The following is a 24,628-nucleotide window of genomic DNA, read 5'->3' as shown; positions in this document are numbered from 1 at the left end:
GTTGTCTTTGTCTTCACGATACCACTCTGCTGACTTGCGAGAAAAAAAAGTTCATGAGCATAGCGTTTTGGTCTTGCATGATGGGTTGACATATACTTGATTTTTGGGCTTGTTACTTTCTAGTACATAGATTAGGTGCTTTTCAATATGCTCCATGAAACTGCCGCAACCTACCAACAATAGTCAGGCATTGCCTATGTAGATTTAAATGCCGAGTTGTATGTGCTTTGTATCGAAACACCAGGCAGTACCTAGGTACTCCATTCCACTTTCACAGTGAGATCCTTTTATATCAGCAATGCTTGCCTCAGAGTGGTACAAGTGAAGGATAAACAGCACTCCGCCGATCCCGAATCCAAGTAACTTTGGACTTATTACACAAGGTACTTAGGTACCTAGGTAGTATAAAAGCACGTAAGTGGAGCACGAGAAGCTTCCGAATAATATATACACATACATATGCATACAGGTACGTACATGTAGGTTATAGGTACCTATTATGCATCATGTAGGGTTTGCAGGGTTTGCATCTGGGTTACATATACTCCGTGTCTCGCCCATCTCCAGGGATAGAATATCTTCTGAGATTTCCACTATCTTGCCTTGAATGCGTTGAGTAGGAAACAACCTTTCTGGCTAGCTGGCCACTTTGCTTGTTTCTTTTTTCCAAATAGCCTGCTAAAGCAAGCTGACAATATCTAACGACTGGAAACCTTGGAAGCCCCAAGGCACAATCAAACAATGCACGTGAACGCAGACAGTATGGTTTTCGACTTTGCTACATTCGACATTGATGCTCTTTGCAGCTTGGCGACTGCGTCCCGGAATGGGATTTCTTGTTCCTGCGACCCGAGTCAACGCCCAATGCATGGGAGTTTCAATTGGGCAGTAATTGTCCAGTTCGAGGATGGTATTGAGTGGATAATGCGCTCCCCTCGATCTGATTATGGTCAAATTTTTGGCGAAGTGAGCGGATGACTTCTTGCGAGTGAGGCTGCAACACTGAAGTACCTCGGACAGGTTGGGGAGATTCCCGTCCCAGAGGTTTATTCGTCTAGGCATGATCACATACCGTAATAGTCTGATCCATTTACTGATGTGCCAATAGTGCATCCTGCAAAAATCCTATCGGTATCCCCTATATCTTGATGAGCAAGGCTCAAGGGCCACCTCTTCGAAAGGTCTGGACGACCAATCCTTCAACAGACCGTCTGACTCGCGCGGACAAAGCAAAAGTCATCTCCCAATTAGGTCAAATCACATGGAAACTCGCTCAAGTTCGCTTCAACTGCATTGGCTCACTTTTCGAGAACGACACCTTCGAATTAGGGGAACGCATGTCTCGGGGTCATGTTCTCCGTCAACGTTATTCTCTAGATGAAATCCCGCGGGGACCTTTCGCAACGGAATCCGATTTCTACAATAGTCTCACAACTGCCATGGTAAATCACGCAGAATCTCTCCCTCTTTCCCCCCACTGTTTCGTTGCTCTAATACCTTCCCGCGGGGACTACGAAAACGATGTTGCCCACCGTGAGGCCTGTAGTCTTTGGAACGGTTTCGTGGCCATCGGGGATAAGATCGATTCTGCAGAGAATCGCTTAGAATATATCCTTGTCGCGGATGCGGTTTAAGATCTCATTATCCAACGTACAAAGGACTACCCAACGCATACTTTACCAGAGCCATTCCCTCTCTATCATCCCGATTTAAGCGCCAACAATATCTACGTTGACGATGACTTCAATATCACATCGATCATCGACTGGTCATTTTGTTCGTCTGTTCCACTTGCGATGCTATTGACTCCCCCCGGGCTCCCCCAACCCCGAGATACGCTTCCCGAGACCTTGTTAAGGTCTTCAGAGAGGCGTATAAGGATGCTTCCTGCACAGATTGTCATGATGAAACGCAGCTGTTACTTTCCTCGGACGCAATTAATATTCTAGAGGATAGCGATTTTTCATGTTCTATAACCAGACTCCTTGCATTTGATTCGACCGATGGTTTACGTCTTGTCCGTACCATCTGGAATACAGTCCACGATCCGGATTACGATCTTGAGATCTTTCTTACCTCACAGAGGCAATTGCCCCATTACATAGTCCTATATGAAGAGATGCAGGCAGAGGACAAGCCTATTTCTGAGATCCGCAGACGGGAGAAGGATTATCCCAGTGATACCATGGATCTCACACTGGCAAGAAATCTCACAGTCGTCTCGAATTGGGGGTCTCGGTATAAACCGCATCTGAATCGTTTCCAAAATGCGAATATGTTTATTGCAGATCCAAAACTCTGGACATGGGTCTCGAAGGTTAAAGCACAGCGCGCTTTATAATCGCACCCATTGGAGCCACAGACCAAGAAACCGGAGGTAAAGAGAGTCTATAAACAGCAGCCGAGCCCACTGAACAGGACAAGGCAGACTTTGGTCCTCCTACTAACCCACTAACCCACGCGTGAAGTTATTCATACGAAACAGAACTCTACACATAGCGACAACTCTAAAGTAGATCAACCTTTTGCTTAACAGCTTGTTCATGACAAATTCCGCTATCAATCCTGAGACACGCCAATGCTATATATGCTGCTACCACTCCGCAATGCAAACCCAGAAGAAAAAGAAAAAAATACAAAACCGCCCAATGCTCAACGCCCAGCAATGAATAAACAAGGAATCCGGGAAATTTTTTAACTAGTCACCCATCTTACCTTCTTGCACTGCTCCATATCCTTTATTGCAGCATCAACCCGCCACAACATCGTCCCTGACCGTGTCCCTGGCTGCGGCTTGCCGCGCAGGATGGCCTTCGATGTCGTGCAACGCAAGTCTGCAGTAAGCCGATACTGGGTGCATTCTGCGTCTGCAGCGCAGTAATCCGCACAAGCCTCGAATGTCGCAGGCGTCTTAGGACCGGCATAATCCTCCTTATCATCTCCCGCACTTGCAGAATTATCCCAATTATCAAGATTATCAGCCAGAGTCGGGCGGACGAGGTTACGGAAGATGTCACTGTATGTCAGAACATTCGAGTTTGTCTGGCCAATTGTTAGCAAACATGGTCTATGGTTTCACCGCGAAGAATCAATATTTCCGATAAACAAGAAACTCACGTGGGCGAACCACTGCTGCTCGAATTCCCAAAACCGATCTACATCCGCCGGCGTCATATGATGGAAAGTAAAAGGGGCATGACACCAAGGCTTCTTCCCAAACCCCTCATGTACCATATCCTGCTCCCAAACCGACTGACTGGTAACATGGGGCCAAGACCAAGTCAAGCTCACACCAGCCGCAGCAAGCGCCATGCCAAGAACACAATCGCCCGCCCACTCGCGATCCGTGATCTGATCCCACTCGTTGATATGCAGTTTGTGGAAATCCGCAACGGCATGGATCGCTGCGTGGGACAGCACAAAGCCCGACCCGCCGTGCGCGAACACATTCGACCCGATCTGCATCTGATTCCCGAGATAGAAAGCCTTCTCGGGATTGAAATGGGCCAGCCAGCCGAGCAGGTTCGGCCAGATCGGGTACGTGTCTGCTTCGAGGAAGACGAACCACTTGGCGTCTGGGCGCGCGCGACGCGCTGTATGGATCATCGGGAGGAATTTCCATTTATCCAGCTTCCATCCTGGATTGTCAGACATGCCGGCGGGGCCGTTGGCGACTTTCGTGCGGTCTTGGGAGGTTAGTGCTGTGCGGCCGCCTGTGCGGGCACGATTGTATATCGCGAAGTCTTGGTTTGCGAGTTTGAGGGTGTCTGAGACATTGAGGAAGACGTCGTGGGTTTGCGTGCCGGCGATGTCTTCCTCGAAGTCTGAGACGATTATCTTGTGCGGGATGCAGCGGAGCGTTGTTCTTAGATGTACGGGGACTTTGGCTTGGGCTTCGGTGATGCCGGTCTTCATCACTACGAGAACATCTTCCATGCCGGGGAGTGGTGGACATGATGATGGGATATGTTCGGGTTTGGGGACGGTTCCGTTGCGTGTATCAATTGTTAGACCTGGGGCGGGCTGGATCACGTCCTGCGTGCTGTTGGTCCCGAAGTTGGAATGGAGGATATGGAGCATCAGCAGGATCATGACCACCGGGGCCAGGATCGGTCCCCAGCGACCATATCGGGCTGGGAGAGTGGGCATTTCGGGATATTCGGGATGCAAGAATGAAGAAGGGAATCGAGCACAGAGTAAAAGGGGGGGTGCTTCAATAGATATATTCCGAACTATCGGTCTCCATATCCAGATGGAGACCTTAATATAAACACAAAATGGGAGAATTGGGGATCTTCAGGAGGGGAACGATGTCCTTTAAGTCATGTCCAGGCAGACGTGGGGGCCTATGGCCTATGCAAGTTCTTGAGAGGTTGGCGGTTAGACAAACCAGTTAACATGGTACCACTATTCTCGAGCCAGTAATGATCTGTTTGGCTGCAGAGGCCATTCTCGATGAGACATTGGCAAATCGGGGTGCTGTGATATGTTCGGTGCCCGCTTTGCTCGGGACTTTTAGCTGGTGTTACGTAGGTCACAGTGGGTCCGACGATCTGAAACCTGTATAAAGCGATTATGTATCTCATAAGATCAAGGGGCGTCATAGTGTCGATTCCATATTTACCTTGTATATTGTAACAAGAAAGAGAGGGGTCAATGATAGGAGGGGGCATTGGTTGACGGGATGTTTTTAGGGTTACGTCGGGTTCGCAGGGTACATCCATGGCTACGGAATGTATACACGTGCAACTACAAGGCTGAGAAGGTCCAGATCAGATTGGAATCTGCAACACCTTATTCCTTGAAAATGTCTTGACATGAACCAAAAAAAGGGATTTTTGCAATTTTTGTTGTCATTTCAGAGAACAATTCTCTCGCTGTGAAGCGCCCGGCACTATGACCAGGCCCGAGCTGGACATGCCATGCACAATCCTTAAATTTCGTTATCGCCAGAGAGATAGTATCGCCATACAAAAACCCTGACCTCGTGCACCAATCCCAACAAAAAGGAAACAAACTGGGTTTATTCCATTTAAGCCTCGGTGGTGACACGGCCCTTGGGGTTAGTGACCTTGACACCGAGAGCCTTGGCCTTCTCGACAATCTCAACACGCTTGCGGGAAGAAACGGCGTGGCCGATCCTGTAGAAATCATATTAGCGACTGAAGGAATGTAGAACGCGATAGACGATCTCGCTGGTGGCGATAGGTGCGGTGGGACGTACTCAGCAGCGAAGGTGCGGTTGTGCATAAGGAGGAGCTCGACATCCTTGGTGTTGTGGACGAGGAAAGCCTTGTGGCCGGAGGGCATCATGTGGCGGGTCTTCTTGTTGGAACCGTAACCAATGGAGGGCATGGCCATCTGGCCCTTGAAACGGCGACGAACGCAGTTATCAATTCCCTTCGGCTTGCGCCAAGAGGAACCGACACGCATGAACCGATCACTTTGGTGACGGTTGAAGCGGTTGGTGCCTATTGCGATCCATGTCAGTCCTCCGATCGCGAATGTAAATAATTTGTGCCGCCGTGGCCTCCCATAGCTCTGCGGATTATCGTCGCCCTTCGATCCAAAACAGTTGGTGATTCCTCCGACATCAATCCTCCAACGCTAGGTTCTTGTCGTCTTGTGCATCTTGCTGAGAGTGTTTTGTTTCATTTGGTCGATGATCGAAGGGCGAGGGTATCCAGGGCACGAAAAGGAATGGAACAGGTGATCGGGAACATACGCTTCTTCACGATAGGGATGTGCTTCTTAGCGGCGACCATCTGGAATCAAAATTAGTGTCTGCACCGAAAAGAATGCGCATGAAAAACTCACCTTGTCGGTATTGCTGGGTCTCGCCGGGCGTTCGAGAGTTGTCGAGTCGGAGTTCAATCTCGAAAACTTCTCTCTCAGGTTCTCCCGCAGCAGAGTGGGAGACCCACACTAGTGCGCTTTGGGCGAACTAAGCGACCACTTATGTCAGCCTAGGGTTGGTTTAGCCCTAACCCTAACTTCCCTCTTTGGGTAATATCTGGAGACGTTGTATAGTTACTTGAAGCTTTAGTCTATGAGGGCCTGTATGTTGTACATGTTCTATCTTTCTTATGAGGCGCATTCATTCAAAAGTGGTTTCAATGTGTGATCTTAAGTTTGATTTGATCTGCAAATGGTCTCTAAATATCACTGCAAACGCAACTGAACTTTCTCTCCATCTTTTTCGCCACTTCGCAACATCTGCTCCAAGATCTCCAGATCCGCCAACGCTTCCTCGGGTGATTGTCTGCTGCTAGGTTTTCCACTTACGATGGAGTCCGCAAACTCCGCCACCTCGGGTACAACGCCTTTACCATCAAACTTAATGTGGTGCTTCTCACCATTGACGATCACATCATCGAAGTTCAAGGTGACAACACCTTTCTCGCAAGCAACCTCGAAGATCTGATCATTAAGCAACGATCCCCAGGATAGGGAGATAACACCCGTAGCACCAGATTCAGTCTTAGCGACGGCATCTACTGTGTCAACCGGTGGCAGGAATGATTGCTGCTGTTGCGAATAAGCCGACAGAACGCTGAGACGCTCCGTGGGACCTAGCATCAGACGCAGACCAGCAGTCATATGCACACCACCATCCAATAAAAATCCACCTTGGTGCTCAGGGGTCTTGCGCCAAGCGGTATCTAGTTTAAACATAGTCAGTATTCGTTGGCAAGATCTTTATCGCGCCTCGACCGGGGTAGAACGCACGGAAGTACTTGTTCTCGGTATCCATCAAGCTGTGGACGTTCACCCGGAAGTTCTGGACTTTGCCCAGCTTCTGGACTTGCTCTGCTGCGAAGAGGAACTTGGTGAGGTACCGGAAGTTCTCAGCGACGGCCCAGAAGACCTTGCTGGTATCGATGTTACTCTTGTACCATTGCAAGAGCTCTTGGGCTGTAGCGACATCCTTGGCGATAGGCTTTTCGGACAGAACATGCTTTCCAGCGAGCAGTGCTTTCCGAATAAAGTCTGGCTGGACCAGGATGGGAAGACTGTAGGAGTTGAGGATTAGGTTCTCGTCCTTCTCTGATGTTCGAGTAGTATTTCACGAAATGGAGAGCAGGCACATACGCAATGATCACGGCGCCGATATCTGAACGAGCCAAAATATCGGTATAGGACTTGCCAGAGCCCGAGTCTTCAGAGTAGAGGTCGACCCCCGATGTGCCGCTGGCCAGATCCTGGGCTGATTTCAATGAGCGAGAATAGATGGCCTTGAGCTCAAAGTTGGTGGCCGCTTGCACAGCAGGCTATGCGGTTTCGTTAACAAGGTACCTTATGCAGTAGTTGCTGTCCTTGAGCAGGCTGACGTACTAAGTGCTGCTCTTTCGCAAAGATGCCTATTCAGAATGTTAGTTTGCATACAGCAAGAGCAAACCACAGAAATGCATACCACTGCCGATAATGGCTACACCGGTCATGATGAATCTAGAGGGGATATAGATAGCTAGATAGGAAGAGAATATAAAATGTCATTGTCCCGTACGCTGGCTATTTAAAGGACTGCAGAGTGGGGTTCCCAGGATGCAAAAGCCACTTTAAACTGCGGGAAGGTCCAACCTCAACTCACGTCATTTGCTGGACGTTGGAGACCAACGACAATCCGCTCCATTGCCGTTTCGGTCATTTCAACGGGTTGCCTGTTTCACCTCGGAGGGATGGTTTCGGACGAGTTTCATCTCCCTGCACTACTTCCCTTACACTGTCTGACCTACGGAGTAGAACCTCTCAAGAAGCCCGAGTGCTATAATCCCCAAGACGGAATTCTCCGTGCTCAATCAAGTCATATTCAAGAATTAAGAATTCATCAAATTAGGTAGGATGCAAAATGACCAAGCCAAAGCACAAGCTGAAAACTCCATGCGCCACATGAACCCAATATCAACCGGAAATGGGATATCCTGAATACTCAAAACCCTGCAGAATAGACGCCCGGTCGTTTCCATCGTCAAATAATCCAATCGTGCCAGTCGTAAAAAAAAGAAGCAGGGAACCCCCATTATTGATGGTTCACCAAAGTTCGCACTCGTTCCACGCGCGCCATAGCTTTCTCCAACTTCTCCAGGCGGCTGCGCTTCTCCAGATCCCTGCGCTCCAGCACAGCAACCCTCTCCTCGAGCTTAGCGCGGGCTTTCCTCTCTTCTGCGACCATCTCGTTCGCCTGGCTGAAGAGCTGCACCGTCAACTCTTCCAACTCGGTGCTCGCCTGCGAAAGCTGCGTCTCGGCGGCTTTGCGCAGAGCTTTTTCGCGCATGAGGGCTTCTTGTAGCTCGGAAGTGTGGCTGGCTGGAGAGAGTTGGTGGTTGACGGGGTTTGTAGGGACTGTCGGAGTACTTGGCAGTGGGGCCCCGCTGGACGTTGCGGGCGCACTGGCGGGGGTTGCACTGCCGCGGCGGTACGGGAGGAGAGAGGCCAGGTTTGTGAGGCGGCTTTGGTAGGTTTGGGGTTGGGAGTCTGAGGAGGTTGGTCGTGACCGGTTGGCTTGGGAAGGGGATCCGAGGGAGGAACTGCTTGGGGTGTCGTAGGCGGTTTGCGACTGGGAGGAGCGGAGACGTCGGATTTCATCTTCGTACTCGGTGAGTTTGGAGGCTTGCGATCGGGTTAGCGGATAGTGTTCTCGTTTGTGGATTGGGTTCAAGGACATAAAACCGTTCGGGCTCTCGGTGGAGTTGCGACCGTAGCATATATAGAATATACTAGCGCAGTCCGTAGAGAGCACCGAGTGATGGCCTTTTTTTCCCCCTGGTCTTACCTGTTGCTGAAGCGCGCGCTGTTAATACATGCACTTGCCCCTCCAACTCCCGGATTCGATCATGGGCGCCTGAACTCTCTTGGGAGAGTCCTTCGCCCCAGCACATGGGACATTGTCGTTCCGATATAGAGATACCCTTCATGGCCGGGGATCCGACAAGCGTGGTGGTAGTGAGCGTGGTAGTCGACATGACAACATGGGGGGTTTACCCCGGGATTCTCAAGTCGTTTTAGGGACTAGGGGACTTGGGTTGCAACGGCAGGGCTTGGAAGTCCCTAAGTAGTCCCGTAGCGGATATCAACTCAGAAACAATTGGGAGGCTGATGAAACCTAGACCCTGGGAAGGGGCTACAATTAATTCCATACCGGCCACTCGATTTCTTGGCCAATCGTCGGTCCCTGGTGCCTGGATGATTTCATTGGGATTCAAAACAAACTACATAGCGCACCGAGCTACCCCGGTCCATTTCACAGCTCCTCGAGACCCTCTACATCTGTTATAACTCGGTGATACATGATATCTCACACCTTCTGCGCCCTCGTTGCACTAAACACGTTCGGGTTCGGGCCCTCTCAGCCCCAGTGGGTCCCTATTTATGTGCCCTTGCTGGTTATTCTCAGGTCTAGACAGGTGAAATCCCTCGAACTATTATCTTCCTTGTCTTAAATCTAGGAACTATTACTTCTATAATTAGACTAGAGGCACGGAGTATAAAGGCAGTGTCATTGACCTGGCTTCCACTCAACTAGCGATTGTCCTTCCAGAGATATAAATACATAAATATAGGGATCCATCGCACTTTGCGATAATATACGGAATAGATTGGGAGCCAGATATGAGCGGAACACGCATATATTTATAGCCTCACAGCGGACGATCCAGGGATTAGCTTAGGAGAAGGACCCTACGAAAGACCTCAGCTGTCAACGAAGGCTGCATTTCATTCTATGCGAAGCGGAGTCTGAGTACGAAGAAATCGAGCAAAGAGGACCATCAAGACAACCTTGCATGCCGGGCAAAGATCCGGCCAAGGAGTCGAAGGAGGAGCAAGAAAGGGGGAGAGGAGATCGAGCAAAGAACAGGGTTTGATTTCGTCAGCATGGTGCTCATGAGAGGGGGGTGCTCATAAATGACTATTCTCGCAGAGTCATGCATCTTGTTCGCGTGGCCGAGAACGGTCCAGAAAGAAGAAGAGAAGGGTGTCAAGACTCCACATTCCCACTCCCCACATGGGTCCGACGGCAGACAGGAAAAAAGAAACCGGACCACCCGTGGTCATTCGAACGGAAGAGAAACGGGGTTCAAAAAGCAGGCGAAAAGAAAAAGAACACAAGAAAATAGAATGGAACATGTAGTATTCATTTCGCATCGGCTGTAATGGTCATGGGCAGATCACTTGAGTCACGCATGGGAATAATAGCTAGATAGCGAACAAGACATAAAATGAAACTTTTCGGACTGCCAGATCATCGGAGCGAAGACTAGATGTATATCGAAAATCTAGCCCACGAAAAAGGAAAAAGAGATCATGAAACCAAAGGGGGGGAAAAAGAGGAGAGGTGGAAAGGAGAATAGAGCTCAATCAGAATAGCAATCTACGTCCGCGCTGAGAAATGGCGGAGTAGGTGGTAATTATGAGTGACAAACCTACCCGGTGCGCCGCGCTAGGTAATTGAACCAAGCAGCCACCGGACGGAATGAGCCTCGTCCAGAATTAACCCACCAGCGAACCGGAAAATCCATAGCTCAAGCAGCAAGATGCAGTTGCTTCGGGGTATCGATACGTTTATGCGAATCCACGACCAGTCTGTCCACGGCGGTTGTTGCGCTTGTTCACGCTGACCGTGCTCCATCCCTCATCGTCACCGCCAGCACCAGCCTCGGCGGCCGGAGTTCTCCAGCCATTGGCAATCTCCTTCTTTGCTTCCGCAGGAGCGGCAGCCGCTGTCTCCTCTGCCTCCTTATCGGTGGCCATATCACCATCCTCACCGGCCCGCTGGAGGACCTCGAAGTTGCCGCCACCCCTGGGGGTCTCAAGAACATCCTTGCCGTTGTGATCCACGGCAGGGGCTGCGTCTTTAGCCTGCTTCTGCTTTTCAGCGAACTTTTCGGCTTTTTCGGCCTTGGCCTTCTCGGCGGCTTCCTGCTTCTGACGGATGGCAAGCTGGCGTCTTTCCTCGACCTGACGCTCGCGGGTAGCTGTGTCAATGGGGCGAGCGGCACCGAAGGGGCTGGCCTTGGAGTCGCTGCCGGCTGAAGTAGCAACGGAGGGGTTCTCTGAGACAGTGCGCTTTGTCAGGTTCAATTTAGGACGGCCAGCAGGCGCGACGGGCACGGCAGGTGTGGCAGAGGGGGATGCGGGGCTGGTGGGCTCCTTAGGGGTTTCGTCGGGACGCATTCTCGCGCGCCACTGGTTGTCCATATCGGCAGCGGTAGGTGTAGGTTCCGGGCGAACGTGCTCGGGGCGGGGAGGGCGCGAGCCCTCATCCTGGGAACGACCTTCACCCCATGCGGCCTCGTTTCTGCGGAAGCTAGAACCGGGCCCGGCTCCCTCGGTGCTGTTGGAACGGCCACCCTCACGCGGGGCACCAGCAGAGGGTGAGAGGGGACCCTTGCGCTCCCAGTTGTTGAAGTCACGGGGCTTTCCATCGGACTCAAAGTTGCTGCGACGGCCACCGCGCTCGCTGCCGGCATCGGAGCCGGCATCCATGCCACGTCCGAAGCTGGAGCGCTCGGGCACACGGCGCTGGGGAATATCGGGGAGAGGGCCACGGCGGGACCAATCAAGATCCTTTCCTTCCATGCGGGATTCCTTGGCTATATAAACTGTCAGTCGAGATCTTCACAACTCCTCAGCCGTGTGTACTTACGAGGCTCCGCAACACTGGTACGGATGGAGCGTCCCTGGAGGGACGATCCAGAGAGATCCAAAGCCTTCTGCAGACCCTCGACGGTCTCGAACTCGACATATCCGAAACCCTTGGGGGCCTTAGTCAACTTATCCTCCACGACACGGACGTTCGTCACACCACATCCAGCGAAAAGCTCGGAAATGTCGGCCTCGGTCGCTTCGAAGGAAAGATTGCCAACGTGGCAAGTGTAGGGGGGCTGAGTGGGGAGATCAAGAGGCTCCCGGACGGCATATCCACCACGCTCACGCTCTAATCATTCATTCTGTCAGAATCTGCCCAGCGTATCTGGTGCGGAGAACAACATACCGAAACCGCCGGAGCTGGAGCCATATCCCATGTCACCCATGGGGCGACGGTTGAAAGTGGAACTCAATGGCTGGGCTATCCATAATGTAAGCAAAGATATCAATTAACGATAAGCAGGCGTTTCGATATGGGGCGCACTACATACTGGCTATAAAATTTGTTAGCACCATTTCACGATTTTTCAAGGCGGGGGATCTGCAACTCACAAGGAAGGGGCATATCCTCCATCTCATCAGCCCAAGATCCAAGACCTGTAACTGTCAGTAACCATCTCGATCATCCAAATTTTCCGATCGCTCACTTTCATCTGCCAAGAAGGTGCTCATAGACATCTTCTGGGCCTTGTTTTTGGGAGCTAATATGCATTGTCGATTCAGCAATCATCCATGAATATTTTCAACGATATTTCGATATCCTTGCGGGAGAGCGAAGGTCTGGAACGAACCCATGATTGCGGTAAGGTTGGGGGGAAACGCGCCAACGGATTTGTGCGCGCTTCTCGGAGAAGAGGGTTAGGTAGAAAGAAAAAAAAGTCTGGGAATCAGATAGACCTGGTCTTGAGAAGGCCAAGGGTCAAAATTTGAGTGAGTAGTTGGTTAGGTTCAATATCTGCAAACCCACAGTGGAAAAGTTGGTAGAGGGGAAGTCGGCTGCGGCATGGAAGCGGACGGGTTACTAAATTTTTAGGATGACGCTAGCCCAATCAGAGCCGCCAGACCGGTCTATACCACACTTCACTCGACTTCCAATCCGTTTGTCTTCTACTAAGTGACGTTTCAGCGAAGGGAAAATGACGGGGGATTGACATGGCTTGGGCTGCCTCCAATCGCCTAGAGCCCAAAAAAAATAGTCTATTCCCACTCCGCAATCTGTATCTTATCCATACTCCATACAATGACTTTCATGTTCCTGGAGTCTTATAGATGACACTTGGCGGAGGATGGAGATCACAGAACATATGCCCAAAAAGAAACCAGTACAACATTCACCAATTCGTTTCTACGATAAGCATTGTGGTTGATATTGGGTCACACTTGAAAGGCGTTGGTCTGTGGCCTCACCTGCAATCCACATGTACTCACGCAAATCAGTAGTGTGAGCGTGACTCATCGGTTGTTCAACATGAAGTCTTAGTCCTAGTTCACTATACTTTGCATATGATCAGAGCTTTCTTCATACCTAGGTAGCACCTGATATGTATTATGTGAGCTAGTGCGGGATACTTTCTTCGCTATACCTCCATAGACTACTAGTCTTTCCTCTAACAAAGTCCCTCCATCCCATTCATCAACCATGTCAGCCATTTGCTGGCATTGTTGGTATATTTGGTGCAGTTCTGGACCCAATGATGCACATTTCTTGGGTGAACCCAGACTGACCAGGTCAAGTACATTGAAGTAACTATAGCGATACCTACATGTACCCCCAGTTATGTTACCGACCCTTTGAGAACATCATCTATCAAAATCGAACTGCTGGCAAGACATCCATGAGATCTGTAACCTCATTTCCCTACATAGTCTATCTAGGGAGATGGAATAGTATTCCATCGTTGGGTTAACGTTGGATCTGAGCTTCGGTATGAACGGTTAAGCCCAAGGTGTAGGGTACTCATTGATCACCTCTAATTGCAGCACACTTATTCAAGGCGGAGAATGCCGGTAGAAATGACCGCAGCAGGTCGGAATAATACTCGTGGAACTAAGAATCTTGCAGCAGGTCATCTGTTGGATGCAAGGAAGGTGGAGATATATCTATGATTGGTCTTTCAGGATCTACAGTATGCTTCTCAACATCGGGATTATTTTCAATACATCCAAACAAAATCAGGTGCGGTAAAATTGAAAGCAACATATATCACAACCGAATCCCTTGATATTCTATCCAAGTAATCGGAATCGCCTTTTTTGTGCCCTAACGCGACCACAATATAACATTACATAAGCACAGTACCGGCACGTGACCATATCCATTCTTGACTTGGATTGCTGCTTCGATAATTGCTTCGATGATGCTAAACAATCCCCCTATTCTTGAACTCATGAATCAGTCTGCCTGATAAGAAGATGGGTGACCAAACCAAAGATGTGGACTTCCAGTCTCATGCCCTGCTGTCTGCAGCCAAAGTTGGAGCCCTGAGTGGTTAGTATCTACCGTCTGTCGCAAGATTGTCTTGATATAGACACGGGAAGTACTGAGAAATGAAATACTGATGTTATAATTAGGAGCTGCCGGCCTGATCTATGGAGGAGCTGCCGGAGTAATCAGATCCCCTAATCCCATGATCCATTCGTTGTCATGTGGCATTCACTGGTTTGCATGCGGCTCAGCTTTTTGGTGTATGTGGAGATATCTTATGTTAATATCGTGGATCTCTAACCTTAGATTTGGGATAGGGCTACGAACCAACATTATTAAACATCATTACCAAGAGAAAGCCTCGCCGAAGGAGCGCACGTACGCGAGTGCTCTATGCGGTGGCATCGCCGGTGGAGGTGTAACGAAGCTGATGGGTACTGTATCCCGCTCCGAAAGTACATTTTGTGATCTTGTATCTAACCAAGTTATATAGGAGGCCGGCTGGTTCCGGGCACTATCATTTTCGCATTACTGGGCTATTGTGGCCAGAGTGTCTTCAATCGAGTCGACACCTGGCAGATGGAAAATGCACACACGACATCAAAGCCCTTGATGCAGCGAATGGCTGATTCTAAGTGGATTCCACTCCGATCCCTGTCTGACCAGGAATACAGGGAAATGCTGGGCGAAAAGCTGCTTAGTATCGAGGCCGAGATTGCCCTTCTGGACGACAAGATCCAGGAACTGGAGAACTCTCGCCCTGTCCCTGCCTCAGTCTCAAAGTAAACCTATCAACCCCATCGGCTTTGACGGGGTAGTAATCCCTGCGTTACACTGTCCAGCAGTTCTTTGGGCAATGATCTTTGACTACTCCGTACCGTGCACGGACAGCATCGAAAGCACCGTACGTGTCAGCTGAAAGCCCGGACTGGACACGTGATAAAAGGGGAAATGTAAATTATGTACAATATGATACCAGAGATCACGGAGAAAATAATGACCATAGAGGGCTGAGTACAAGCTGACATGATCTCCCCTGAGCGCAATCTTAGGTCGCATGTCGATCAACCAAAGGAGCTGGAGAACACGGTTCCTCTACAGTTAACTTACCATTGAAAACTCTAAGACAATAAATTGAGAAATAGTTGCGAACCCAAAAACAAAGAATACAAAGGGTCAGAGCGAAAGGAAACCGAAGCCGGTTTTGGGAGAGGAACAACTAGTGTTCCGCTTTTTTTGGTTCCTCCGACCTGTCCGGTAGTCCACCCGTCATTCTCCCTTACCCTTAATTATTGCTCCGGCATGATTCGCCTACACTTATTGTATTTGAACCTGGTATCCTACTGAGACTTTGATGGGCAAAGTCGTTGCTGTTCTGGAGCCTGGAATCACTGATTCCAACCAGACGGACAGTAGAGATCCGGGGAACAGCTGTACGATTGAAACCAGATCGACATACACTCAATGTGCGAGTTGAAGACTGTCTACCTGAGATCAGCCCGCTGCTGATCGCGCACCGCGATGACACTCTTCAACCCAACCTCGATCCTCGTGGGCTTCCTCCTGCTCTACCTCTCGTCCTTTTTTATCTTCGCTATCGTCCGGATCGCAACCGGAATCTCCATTCAACGGATCGGCTACTTTTCGCTACGTCGGATCGCATACACCCCGAGGGAAGGATTACAGATTGAAATTCGCGGCCTTGGATTTTCGCTGCATCCACCATCATTCGCTCAACCAACATGGATCAGCATTCGGTTGGCGGAATTGAAGGTGACCGTGGACCCGACGACTCTGGGACAAGGGAAGCGCGGAGTGTCCCGCGGCATATTGGAGTCTCCTGGTGCTTCTAGCCCTGCCGACGATCGCACCGCGCCCGAATCGGATGGTAGAAGTAAGACATGGAGGACTCTAACCCGAATCAAGGAACGTGTCAAGCTGCTGCACCGACAGATCAATTGGCTAGCTCTTGTGGACCTGACTGCTGTCAACACAACTGTTCATTTCGTCAACGCCGGCCATATTCAGGTTGGATCGCTTTCCCTTTCAGTTGATACCCGGCATAAAATGGTGGAACGGGGCAAGCTATTTCGTCGCAAGAAGGACATGTCGGGGGACCAACGCCCAGCTGAGTGGATTATGAACGTTCAAAATGTTCTACTCAGTGTCGATGGTCGCGAGCCAACCGAAATATTGGATAATGTGGGCGTGAACCTCCACGGGCTTCTTCACAAGGATTTGGATGGACTCAGAGATGCATCGGTGGCCCTGAAGATTGGACGTATGCATGTCCCATACGACGACCTCCGCACATTGTTGCAGCGCATCAAACCGCCTCAGAAACCCAACAAAGGGCCAGGGAACACCGACACAGACGAGAAGATGTCATTTGCCGACTTTATAGAGGAACTCGACACGCCTGGAAGCAGAGATGATACGATTGTACAAACCGTGGCGGACTCAAAGGAGTTTGCAAGCTCATTACTCCGGGGTATACAGGAGATTCAGGTCGCTCTGAGCTTTTTCCGTATCTCGCAGAGCATCCAGTCTCTTTCCGCAGGGCAAAACCCAGTATATCTGAATGTGGTATCCCATGAGCTTGGAGTTGATCTTCATCGGATGGACCAAAAGAACCCGGAGCATCGCATGTATTTCCGGCGAAAAGATGTTGCTCATCAGGCTCTTCTGGCTGCTATCTCTCTCTCAGTCAGCTTGGACGACGAATCGGGCGAGACCGACAACATTTTATATATTCCTATGGCTACGACAACCATTAAGACTACATTGCCATCGAAGATAGTGAGCGCTTTTGATGATGAGAACGCCGAAGAGCGAAACACGAACGTTTTGTTCGCAAACTTGGTCGTCACATCGCCTTCGGTTGATCTCCAACCCCAACATGTTTCGAGGCTTCTCAAACTGGCACGAACCCGGGCATCTTCTCCTCGAGGGAAGAAACGAGACAACCATCGTTTGATTTCTCGTTTACTCCCGAAAGCAAGCATCAAGCTCTCCGTCCACGAGCCTGTGGTTCGGTTTGTTCTTCCAATCGAGAAAGAGTCTGGCACTCCCGATGACTACAACCTACTTATCTCTTCCGTTTCCTCCATTTCGCTTGATAGCGAATCCTCTCATTCCTCCGAAGGTGGCGCCCACTACTCCCTCTCGTCCATTTACCGGGTTGCCTCCCACAAATTTTATTACCAGACCCCAGCGGGAAACAAGCATAATCTGCTCACAAACGAGAATTTGGAGCTGAAGATCCACCTCAATGCCACACCTGAGGTCTGTGTGGTCGTCTCGGGAAGTCTCAACGAATGTTCAGTCCACATGATTGATGGAGAGGTAAACCGCGGAATCCGCGAAGTTTTGCAACAAATCATCACACAGATGCGATCACATAAGCGGATGCCAATGCCATCAAATGAACGAAAACCAAGTGTGTTGAGACGAATGCCGCCATGGCTTCTCCAATTCCAGTTTGAAGCTACCGGGTCTAGTGTGGAAATCGCTGGCGTAGACTCCACCGTCTCTGATGTCTCCCGTGGTGTCTCACTGCAATTGCAATCATGGACAGCGGAATATAAAGCTCAGAAAACGGAAAAGAATGTGGGAAGCATTGCCAGGCGACGAACCCCCAGTCATTCCACCATCGGTGATGAATCCCCCTTTCGATTTCCTCCAACATCTCCTCCCAAGGCCATTCATACTCAACGCGGTGCCTCAGACGGCCGGCGACTGGCTATTCATGCGCGTGGGTTCGATGGCTTTGTCATTGAATCAGAAGATTACTTGGAACCCGAGCCGTTCTTCTCCATGCCTCGGTTTGAGGTCGCGCTGAGCACGAACAGTGACCGTCTCGGACCAGTTCTGCATGTCACTTCCGTATTAAAGGGCATATATCTTCAATACTCGTTGTACCGGTTCTACTGCCTCGGGGTTGCAATTTCAGTGTTACACGATGTGCTTACACCTTTACCACAAAAGGACTCGGATTCCGCCGAAGGGAAACCCAGGGCGCCTGCAAGCATATCGCTACCGCCTCCTCCAGCATACAAGTGGTCCCCAAAGAAAGAGTTGGTTACTTACGATGTGAAAGCAACAGTCGTTCAACTCAAGGCTAGCTTGCCAAACGATCCTCAGCTAATGATTCAACTCTATGGGCTGGCCGGCGCTTCTCAACGCCTTTCCACTCCTTATGTCAAAGCAAACCTTGTTCGCTTCCATGCAGAGGCACCTAAGCTCAAGGGTGTTTGGGCAAGAGTCGGTAGCATGAACAATGTCAGGCTGGATTTCCGAACAATGAAGATGAAACATGGCCACAATCTGGTTGAGCAAAAATCTATTGATATATGGACAGATTTCATCAGAATCGGTGTGCCTCATCATATGGTGATGCATCGCATTTTCGATAACCTCATCAACACCGCCAAGGCTGTCAAACAACTTCACCATCGCTTCAAGTATGGGTGCAGAGAATTCGGCTCGAAAAGAGAACCTGAAGGCCCAAAGAAGGTGCCAAGGGTTTCTCTCCGTAGTAAAGCCTTGCTTTTCGAGCTAGAAGATGACGGGTTTGAATGGAAACTTGGTTGCATTTATCGCATCGGCTTGACTGAACAGGCCCAACGGCTGGCCCGTGAAGACGCCTTTGACTTGAAATCCCACAAAGTCAGAGAATCTGATCAGCGACGTGCTACGTCTCGGTTACGAGCCAGATCCAGCCATCGCACACTACGTAGCGAGCGTACTAGCCAAGATACGCGGCGAAGCAGGAGTGTTGAAGAACGATCAAGACCTGGCACCCAAGAACGCGGGAGAGGCCGGAAATACCGCTATGATACCGAAGGTGCGACCTGTCTCTCATCCGACCAAACGATCTCTACAGATGCTGCTTGGAATCGACTTCAGCAATACAACGCTCAAGTCTGGAAGGAGAAGATTGATGCAGCGCTCAAATTCCAGGGTGCTTCTATCAAAGAAGTTAGAAATCTTTTCTCTGGTGCTGATGAACCCCCTGCGGACGTCAAGGAGACCGAAACTATTCTTGCCATTCCTAACAGACCGGGCCTTCTGTCAGCTTTGATCAGTGATGTCAATCTTGTTATTGACAAGCCCTCCTTCGCTATCGAGGAGTTCCCCACCTATCTGAACCGAATCGGAAAGGGAATGCCCATGTCCATGCAATATGGCCTGCTTGTCCCAATGAGTTTCAATTTGGAAATGGGTGAAGCACGCGTAAATCTTCGAGACTATCCCCTGGACTTGTTGCATATTCCAGCCCTGCGCCCAGGGCAATCCCCAAGACTTCCCAGCTGGTCTATGCGGACAGACTTTGTCATTGCCGAAGAATGGCGTGACCATGAATCCGCAAGACAGGTCGAAGTGGAACTTGTCCCTGCATCCGAAGGGCCTGATGGATCCCCCCGTGATCCATTCAAAATACTCGTCTGGCGTTCTGTTACACCGGTCAAGACTTACTCAGATCCCATCATCGAGATAAACACAAGTATGCCAACTAGCATTTCATGGGGTGTCTCATATCAACCTGTCATTCAAGACATGATGAAGATCATCGAAGGCTTCACCAAGCCTGAGATTGATCCTTCCGAACGGGTCGGCTTCTGGGACAAAATTCGACTCAGCTTCCATTCCCGCATCAAGGTGTTGTGGAAGGAAGACGGTGATGTACATCTGCGGCTCAAGGGCTCTCGTGATCCATACGTGGTGACCGGCTTTGGAAGCGGGTTCGTCATGTGCTGGCGCCGAGACGTGAAATGGGAGATTCACACCAGTGATAATCCAATGGAAATCATGAGTGTTACCAGTGGCGAATACGTGCTTGCTATTCCCGACTATAGCGCCGAGGCGCGTTGGGCAAACGAGGCAGCCACGGAGGAATTGGACAACAGTTCTGCATCTAGCGAGCAAAAGAACGCTGCTCACTTCAAAAAGGTTGTTATGAAGCTATCGGGCGATGTCAAATGGGCAGCAGGTCTGGTATTTGAGCGGGATGTTGCCAATGATGCGAGGTCCTTCTCCTTCAAAAACCATTACGATGTCATTCTCAAGAACCCTAAATACATCGACCCATCTGAACGTGCCGGATATGATGCTTATCGTGGCTTCCGGAGTGACCACATTCATCTCTCTGTTGCCATTATTGCACCCCAGAGCAGAGAATGGTCAGTCGACACTGTTCAGCCATCCTCGAGTTATAACACTATACACCTAACACCCCGATTCTTCACCCATTTCTTCAACTGGTGGTCTTTATTCTCGGGTGTTATGTCGCTTCCTGTTCGCCAAGGACCGCTGTGGCCAGGAGTTACTAAGACGAGCAAGAAGTTCAATCGACATTTGGCAACTGTCAAATACAAAATTCTTCTCGCGCCCCTGTTCGTAGCCCACATGTACAAACACAAGGACCGAGAAGACTATGCGAAAAATTTCGTCACGGCTACAGGTCTGAAGGTCCGCCTTGATTGCTTGAAGCTCGACATTCATCAACGCCGTGAGCAGATCAAAACTCAAACCAGAGGCCGCTCAAAACAGACTAGGACAAGCGCAATGCGCATCAACCAAGCCCAGATTGATATGCAATCTGCAGACTTCCGCGCCGTATCTGCTACCATCGAAGGCACAACATCGGAGGATGTTGAGCGCAACGGAGATGACATCCTTTCATCCTTCCAGCAACCTGTTCCATCAGTTGATCTGTCCCGTTTCACAATCCCTGATCACAATTTAGACTGGGTCGACATGGATGATTTCGTGGAGCCGGACTGGATTCTTCCACAGGAGTCGAACCCTCGCACCCGAATCCTACCTCTAGCCTTCACCCCACGTTTCACCTACTTCCGCAACACAGATCATGGCGATGTTGGACCCGAAGAAACGGGCTACAGCACCTTCGGAGATGAACCAAGTCATGAATGTGTTATGTCCGAAACCAACGATCCTCGCCGTGTTCAAATTGAGTTGGTCAAAGACCGCCTTGCAACCGTTGAGGCACAAATCCGCAATTACGAACGCACAATTGGGGAACAGGAGCTGAAGCTCATGAAAGATGTAGACAACAATGAGCAACTGAGAGCTGACCATGAAACCTTCCTTCGTCACTCCGAGTCTCTTGCGAGACGACGCAAATTCTTGACCACGACTCTCAATCGCCTGGAAAGGCACATCACACGCGACGAGCGCACGCCATACGGAAATACACTAGGAAAAAATGTGGCACCTAGCACTGCTTCTTTCCGAACAGGATGGACAGGAAGGGATGGCGACTCCACGACTGATGGCCGTTCTTCAGGCCTAGATGGAATGTACACATCGGGCAATGATGAGTTCTCCAGTGATTTCAACAATCGTTTCATGATCCATAACGTACAACTCAAATGGAACAACTCGCTCCGAAACATCATCTTGCGGTACAGTCACCAAGTGAGCCAGCGACGTGGATTTGTTTATTACATGTCCCGACGCGCTGTCAAGTTTATTCTTGACATCGTGGAGGAACAGAACAAGAACAAGCGCAAACAACCTAAGATGTCTAAGACGCAAACTCGAAGTTCTAACAACGACGATGAAGACGTTGAAGACCGCATTGAACAGTTGTTGAATGACGCTAAACGCTACGTGAATGTCGAAGAGAGCGAACCATCGGACTCACCACCGGACTCGCCACCGGACTCAAACACCCAATCTACTTCTACTTCGGATAATGCAAGTGAGAACATCGCACCGGAATTCACAGCCCAGAATAGTTACCACTTGCGTCTCATTGCGCCTCAAATCCAACTTCTCAGCGAGAAGAACCGGAAGTCAGTTTTGCTTGTTGCCGCTAAAGGTATGGAACTCAAGGTTGTTTCCATCATGGATAAAGAGCGAGTTTCAGACGATGTGAGCGGCTTGGTACAGCGTCGTTTCTCCCTCGAAATGGACGGTGCCCAGTTCTTCGTTGCAACGCAGAAGAACTTAATGTCAAACCTACAATTCTATGCTGGCAATAAGTACGGAAATGCGCCCGGGTCAGCGTGGCCGCCGTGGTTGACTCTGGAAGCCATGTTCGATTTCGAGTTGAATCCATTCGGATTCTCTCGCATCGTGCAAAAGACTTCGGCCACTCTGCGTTATGACAAATACAACAATCTCCGCCTCAAGTATAACGAAGAGGTGGCAAAGGGCCAGGAAGGCCCTCATCCTGAGATCCAAGAAGACCGCATAGACACGATTAGTGTGGACTTCCCTCATTTCCGTGCGATTTGTGATTCTGCAGAGTACTATTCCATGTATATTATTGTCCTGGATCTCATGCTTTACAGTGAACCACTCGAAAAGGTCCGGAATGAACGTCTGGAGAGGATTATGCTCACTTCAGACTTCAGTGATCTTCGTGGTGCCCCCGAAATGGTGTTTAAGCTTCAAGCACGCATTCGCCAACTGGAGGAAATCAAAGAGTACTTCCAGATCAACGCGAAGTTCCTGGATAAACAGGGCTGGGAGGATCGGCTGGCTGTTGAACGCGACTTATCTCAATGCGAGGATGAGCTTTTCTTCATGATGAAGGCAATCACAACTTCCCAACGGCGGATGGAACCAGGTTCGTCCAGGGCAAATGGTGTCAGGGGTGTGTTGCGTTGGAGCATATCGGCACGCGAGGTCGTATGGCATTTGATGAAAGAGGCTACCGAGCCCTTGGTTGAATTCCAGCTACGGAATGCTTCATACGAACGAACTGACAACACTGATGGCTCGAACCACAACTTGGTATCCATCGAGCGACTGTTCGGATTGAACTTGCTTCCAGATGCTATCTATCCCCAAATCATCGCACCTTATCTCGACGGAGCACGCACTCTTGATGACTTCATGTTACGTGTCAAATGGCATATGCTGGAGGCTGTTGCCGGTATACCCGTGCTTGATAACTTTGAGGTTTCATTGTTCCCGCTCAAGATTCAGCTCGAACGTGAGCTAGGCCAGAGAGTCTTTGAATACATCTTCCCTAACGTGGGCTCGAGTGCATTTGAGGCTGGTGGCTTCTCCCCTTTCATGATCAAGAATATGAAGCCGCTTGACGGCTCGGATGAGGAGAATGACGATGATAGCAGCGCAATCGGCACCCCACTGACGCGCTCGACAAGTACAGATGTCGACAGCTCATCTATGGATAGCCTTGCCATTTCTAAGGGACCGGGCGCCATCGAGCTCCGACTGCAGCCAACACTGTCGCTTTCCGATGATCCGAAGGCACGCAATCGCTCAGGTCACCTGAAGGGCCTTGCGATGACACCCATCTACCAAGATAACAACAGACTGGGTGTATCGGAAACTGCGCGCCAGACAGGCCGCCCTGCGACGACCGGTCGTCTCAGCAAAAAGAAGTCCGCCGAAAGTATCCGCATGTTGACCAAACAGCCCACCGAAAGATCACTGTCTAGTCACAGTGCTGGTGATGAAAGCCGCAAGAAATTCGCGATGGGCAAAGGCTCTCACAAGAGCTCCAAATCTAAACAGCCAACTGACGACCTGTCTCAAATGATCTCTCGCGCCTCCAACTACATGACCCTCTCACGCGTGAAGGTGAATGATGTCGTTCTCTGTATGAGCTACAAAGGCAAAGGAGAGCACAATTTCGAGGACCTGCACGACTTTGTCTTCCGTCTGCCAGTCCTTGAATACAGCAATAAGACATGGTCGAACCTTGATCTTGCCTTGCGCCTCAAGAAGGACGTGACCAAGGCCCTCATCTCGCACGCTCCTGCCATCCTTGGCAACAAGTTCTCACACCACCGGCCCTCAAAGCAGCAGCAGAGGCGGCTCCGTGAGCTTGCATCGTCGTCTCAACTCTTGCCCAGTGCATCCAGCGTGATGCTTCCGAGCAAGAGCCAAGCCCAGAGTCTGGCTAGCTACGACTCGAACAGTGATTACTCGGAGTCACGGTCACGCAAGTCCATGCAATCGAATGCCTCGCCATTGGCTCGGTCAATTTCATTGAATTCAGAGACCTACGGCATACAAGATTCTGATCCTTCTATTCATGACTCCCGGTCCGATGGTGAGGTAGATGTTGATTCTCGCTGGGAGGTTCGTGTTTCCCCCGTCTCATTGTGAATCTGTAATCATCTACTAATGTGTTATAATCTTTAGGCATCCCGTCGCTTTGTTAACCCCCCTCCCCAGGAGAGGAGACCGATGACCTCTGGTAACCCCGTGACTACCGTTCATTCCGGCAAGAACGATCATGATGATAGGTATGAACCCCAATCCCAGCTTCATCATTCCCAGAGTCCATGAACTGACTGGAGTTTAGTCACATCAAAACAATTCGCAACATCGGCCGGAAGTTGACATTCCGGAAATAATTGCATTGCAGTCAATCGCGCTGCATAAATTTCTCTTCTTTCTTCCTTCACGTTCCAACTTTCCTCTAATACCTTTTACACATTTTCAACACCTTGTGATCCTTTGTACACCATCACCCCCCTTATTCCCACCAGGCCCCTCGTGTCTCTCCTAGATACCCTCTGCCTGCAGCGGGCCGTACATAAGCGTTTT

General features: G+C 50.1%; 7 protein-coding genes across 7 annotated transcripts; 3 read left to right on the top strand and 4 right to left on the bottom strand.

Annotated features, from left to right (window-relative positions):
• Positions 1–1,148: 1,148 nt before the first annotated feature.
• On the top strand, positions 1,149–1,634 carry N7457_004310 (Aminoglycoside phosphotransferase; the record flags this gene model as incomplete). The annotated part of the gene is made up of 1 exon (XM_057175355.1): positions 1,149–1,634. The coding sequence occupies one exon, from the start codon at positions 1,149–1,151 to the stop codon at positions 1,632–1,634; it is 486 nt and encodes a 161-aa protein (XP_057032402.1).
• A 1,060-nt stretch (positions 1,635–2,694) lies between these two features.
• On the bottom strand, positions 2,695–4,149 carry N7457_004309 (uncharacterized protein; the record flags this gene model as incomplete). Its single annotated transcript, XM_057175354.1, has 2 exons — positions 2,695–3,042; positions 3,118–4,149. 2 exons carry the CDS (start codon positions 4,147–4,149, stop codon positions 2,695–2,697), a joined length of 1,380 nt encoding a protein of 459 aa, XP_057032401.1.
• A 797-nt stretch (positions 4,150–4,946) lies between these two features.
• On the bottom strand, positions 4,947–7,442 carry N7457_004308 (uncharacterized protein; the record flags this gene model as incomplete). Its single annotated transcript, XM_057175353.1, has 10 exons — positions 4,947–5,141; positions 5,225–5,471; positions 5,726–5,765; positions 5,818–5,925; positions 6,184–6,662; positions 6,730–6,868; positions 6,926–7,013; positions 7,093–7,271; positions 7,336–7,361; positions 7,415–7,442. The coding sequence occupies 10 exons, from the start codon at positions 7,440–7,442 to the stop codon at positions 5,033–5,035; spliced, it is 1,443 nt and encodes a 480-aa protein (XP_057032400.1). The 3' UTR covers positions 4,947–5,032.
• A 578-nt stretch (positions 7,443–8,020) lies between these two features.
• On the bottom strand, positions 8,021–8,963 carry N7457_004307 (uncharacterized protein; the record flags this gene model as incomplete). Its single annotated transcript, XM_057175352.1, has 2 exons — positions 8,021–8,610; positions 8,774–8,963. 2 exons carry the CDS (start codon positions 8,961–8,963, stop codon positions 8,021–8,023), a joined length of 780 nt encoding a protein of 259 aa, XP_057032399.1.
• A 1,597-nt stretch (positions 8,964–10,560) lies between these two features.
• Positions 10,561–12,441, bottom strand: N7457_004306 (translation initiation factor 4B; the record flags this gene model as incomplete). Its single annotated transcript, XM_057175351.1, has 7 exons — positions 10,561–11,591; positions 11,645–11,935; positions 11,993–12,067; positions 12,138–12,140; positions 12,199–12,243; positions 12,294–12,347; positions 12,438–12,441. 7 exons carry the CDS (start codon positions 12,439–12,441, stop codon positions 10,561–10,563), a joined length of 1,503 nt encoding a protein of 500 aa, XP_057032398.1.
• Positions 12,442–14,058: 1,617 nt separating this feature from the next.
• Positions 14,059–14,857, top strand: N7457_004305 (uncharacterized protein; the record flags this gene model as incomplete). The annotated part of the gene is made up of 4 exons (XM_057175350.1): positions 14,059–14,134; positions 14,218–14,331; positions 14,389–14,505; positions 14,565–14,857. The coding sequence occupies 4 exons, from the start codon at positions 14,059–14,061 to the stop codon at positions 14,855–14,857; spliced, it is 600 nt and encodes a 199-aa protein (XP_057032397.1).
• A 735-nt stretch (positions 14,858–15,592) lies between these two features.
• N7457_004304 (FMP27 family protein) lies at positions 15,593–24,435 on the top strand (the record flags this gene model as incomplete). The annotated part of the gene is made up of 3 exons (XM_057175349.1): positions 15,593–24,157; positions 24,221–24,324; positions 24,384–24,435. The coding sequence occupies 3 exons, from the start codon at positions 15,593–15,595 to the stop codon at positions 24,433–24,435; spliced, it is 8,721 nt and encodes a 2,906-aa protein (XP_057032396.1).
• Between the last annotated feature and the right edge of the window lie 193 nt (positions 24,436–24,628).

Source organism: Penicillium paradoxum, assembly GCF_028828445.1.
Source record: "Penicillium paradoxum strain IBT 22861 chromosome Unknown utg000004l_segment0_segment0, whole genome shotgun sequence".
Lineage (NCBI taxonomy): Eukaryota > Fungi > Ascomycota > Eurotiomycetes > Eurotiales > Aspergillaceae > Penicillium > Penicillium paradoxum.
Note: the sequence above shows the minus strand (reverse complement) of the source record. Positions and strands in the feature narration are given on the sequence as shown.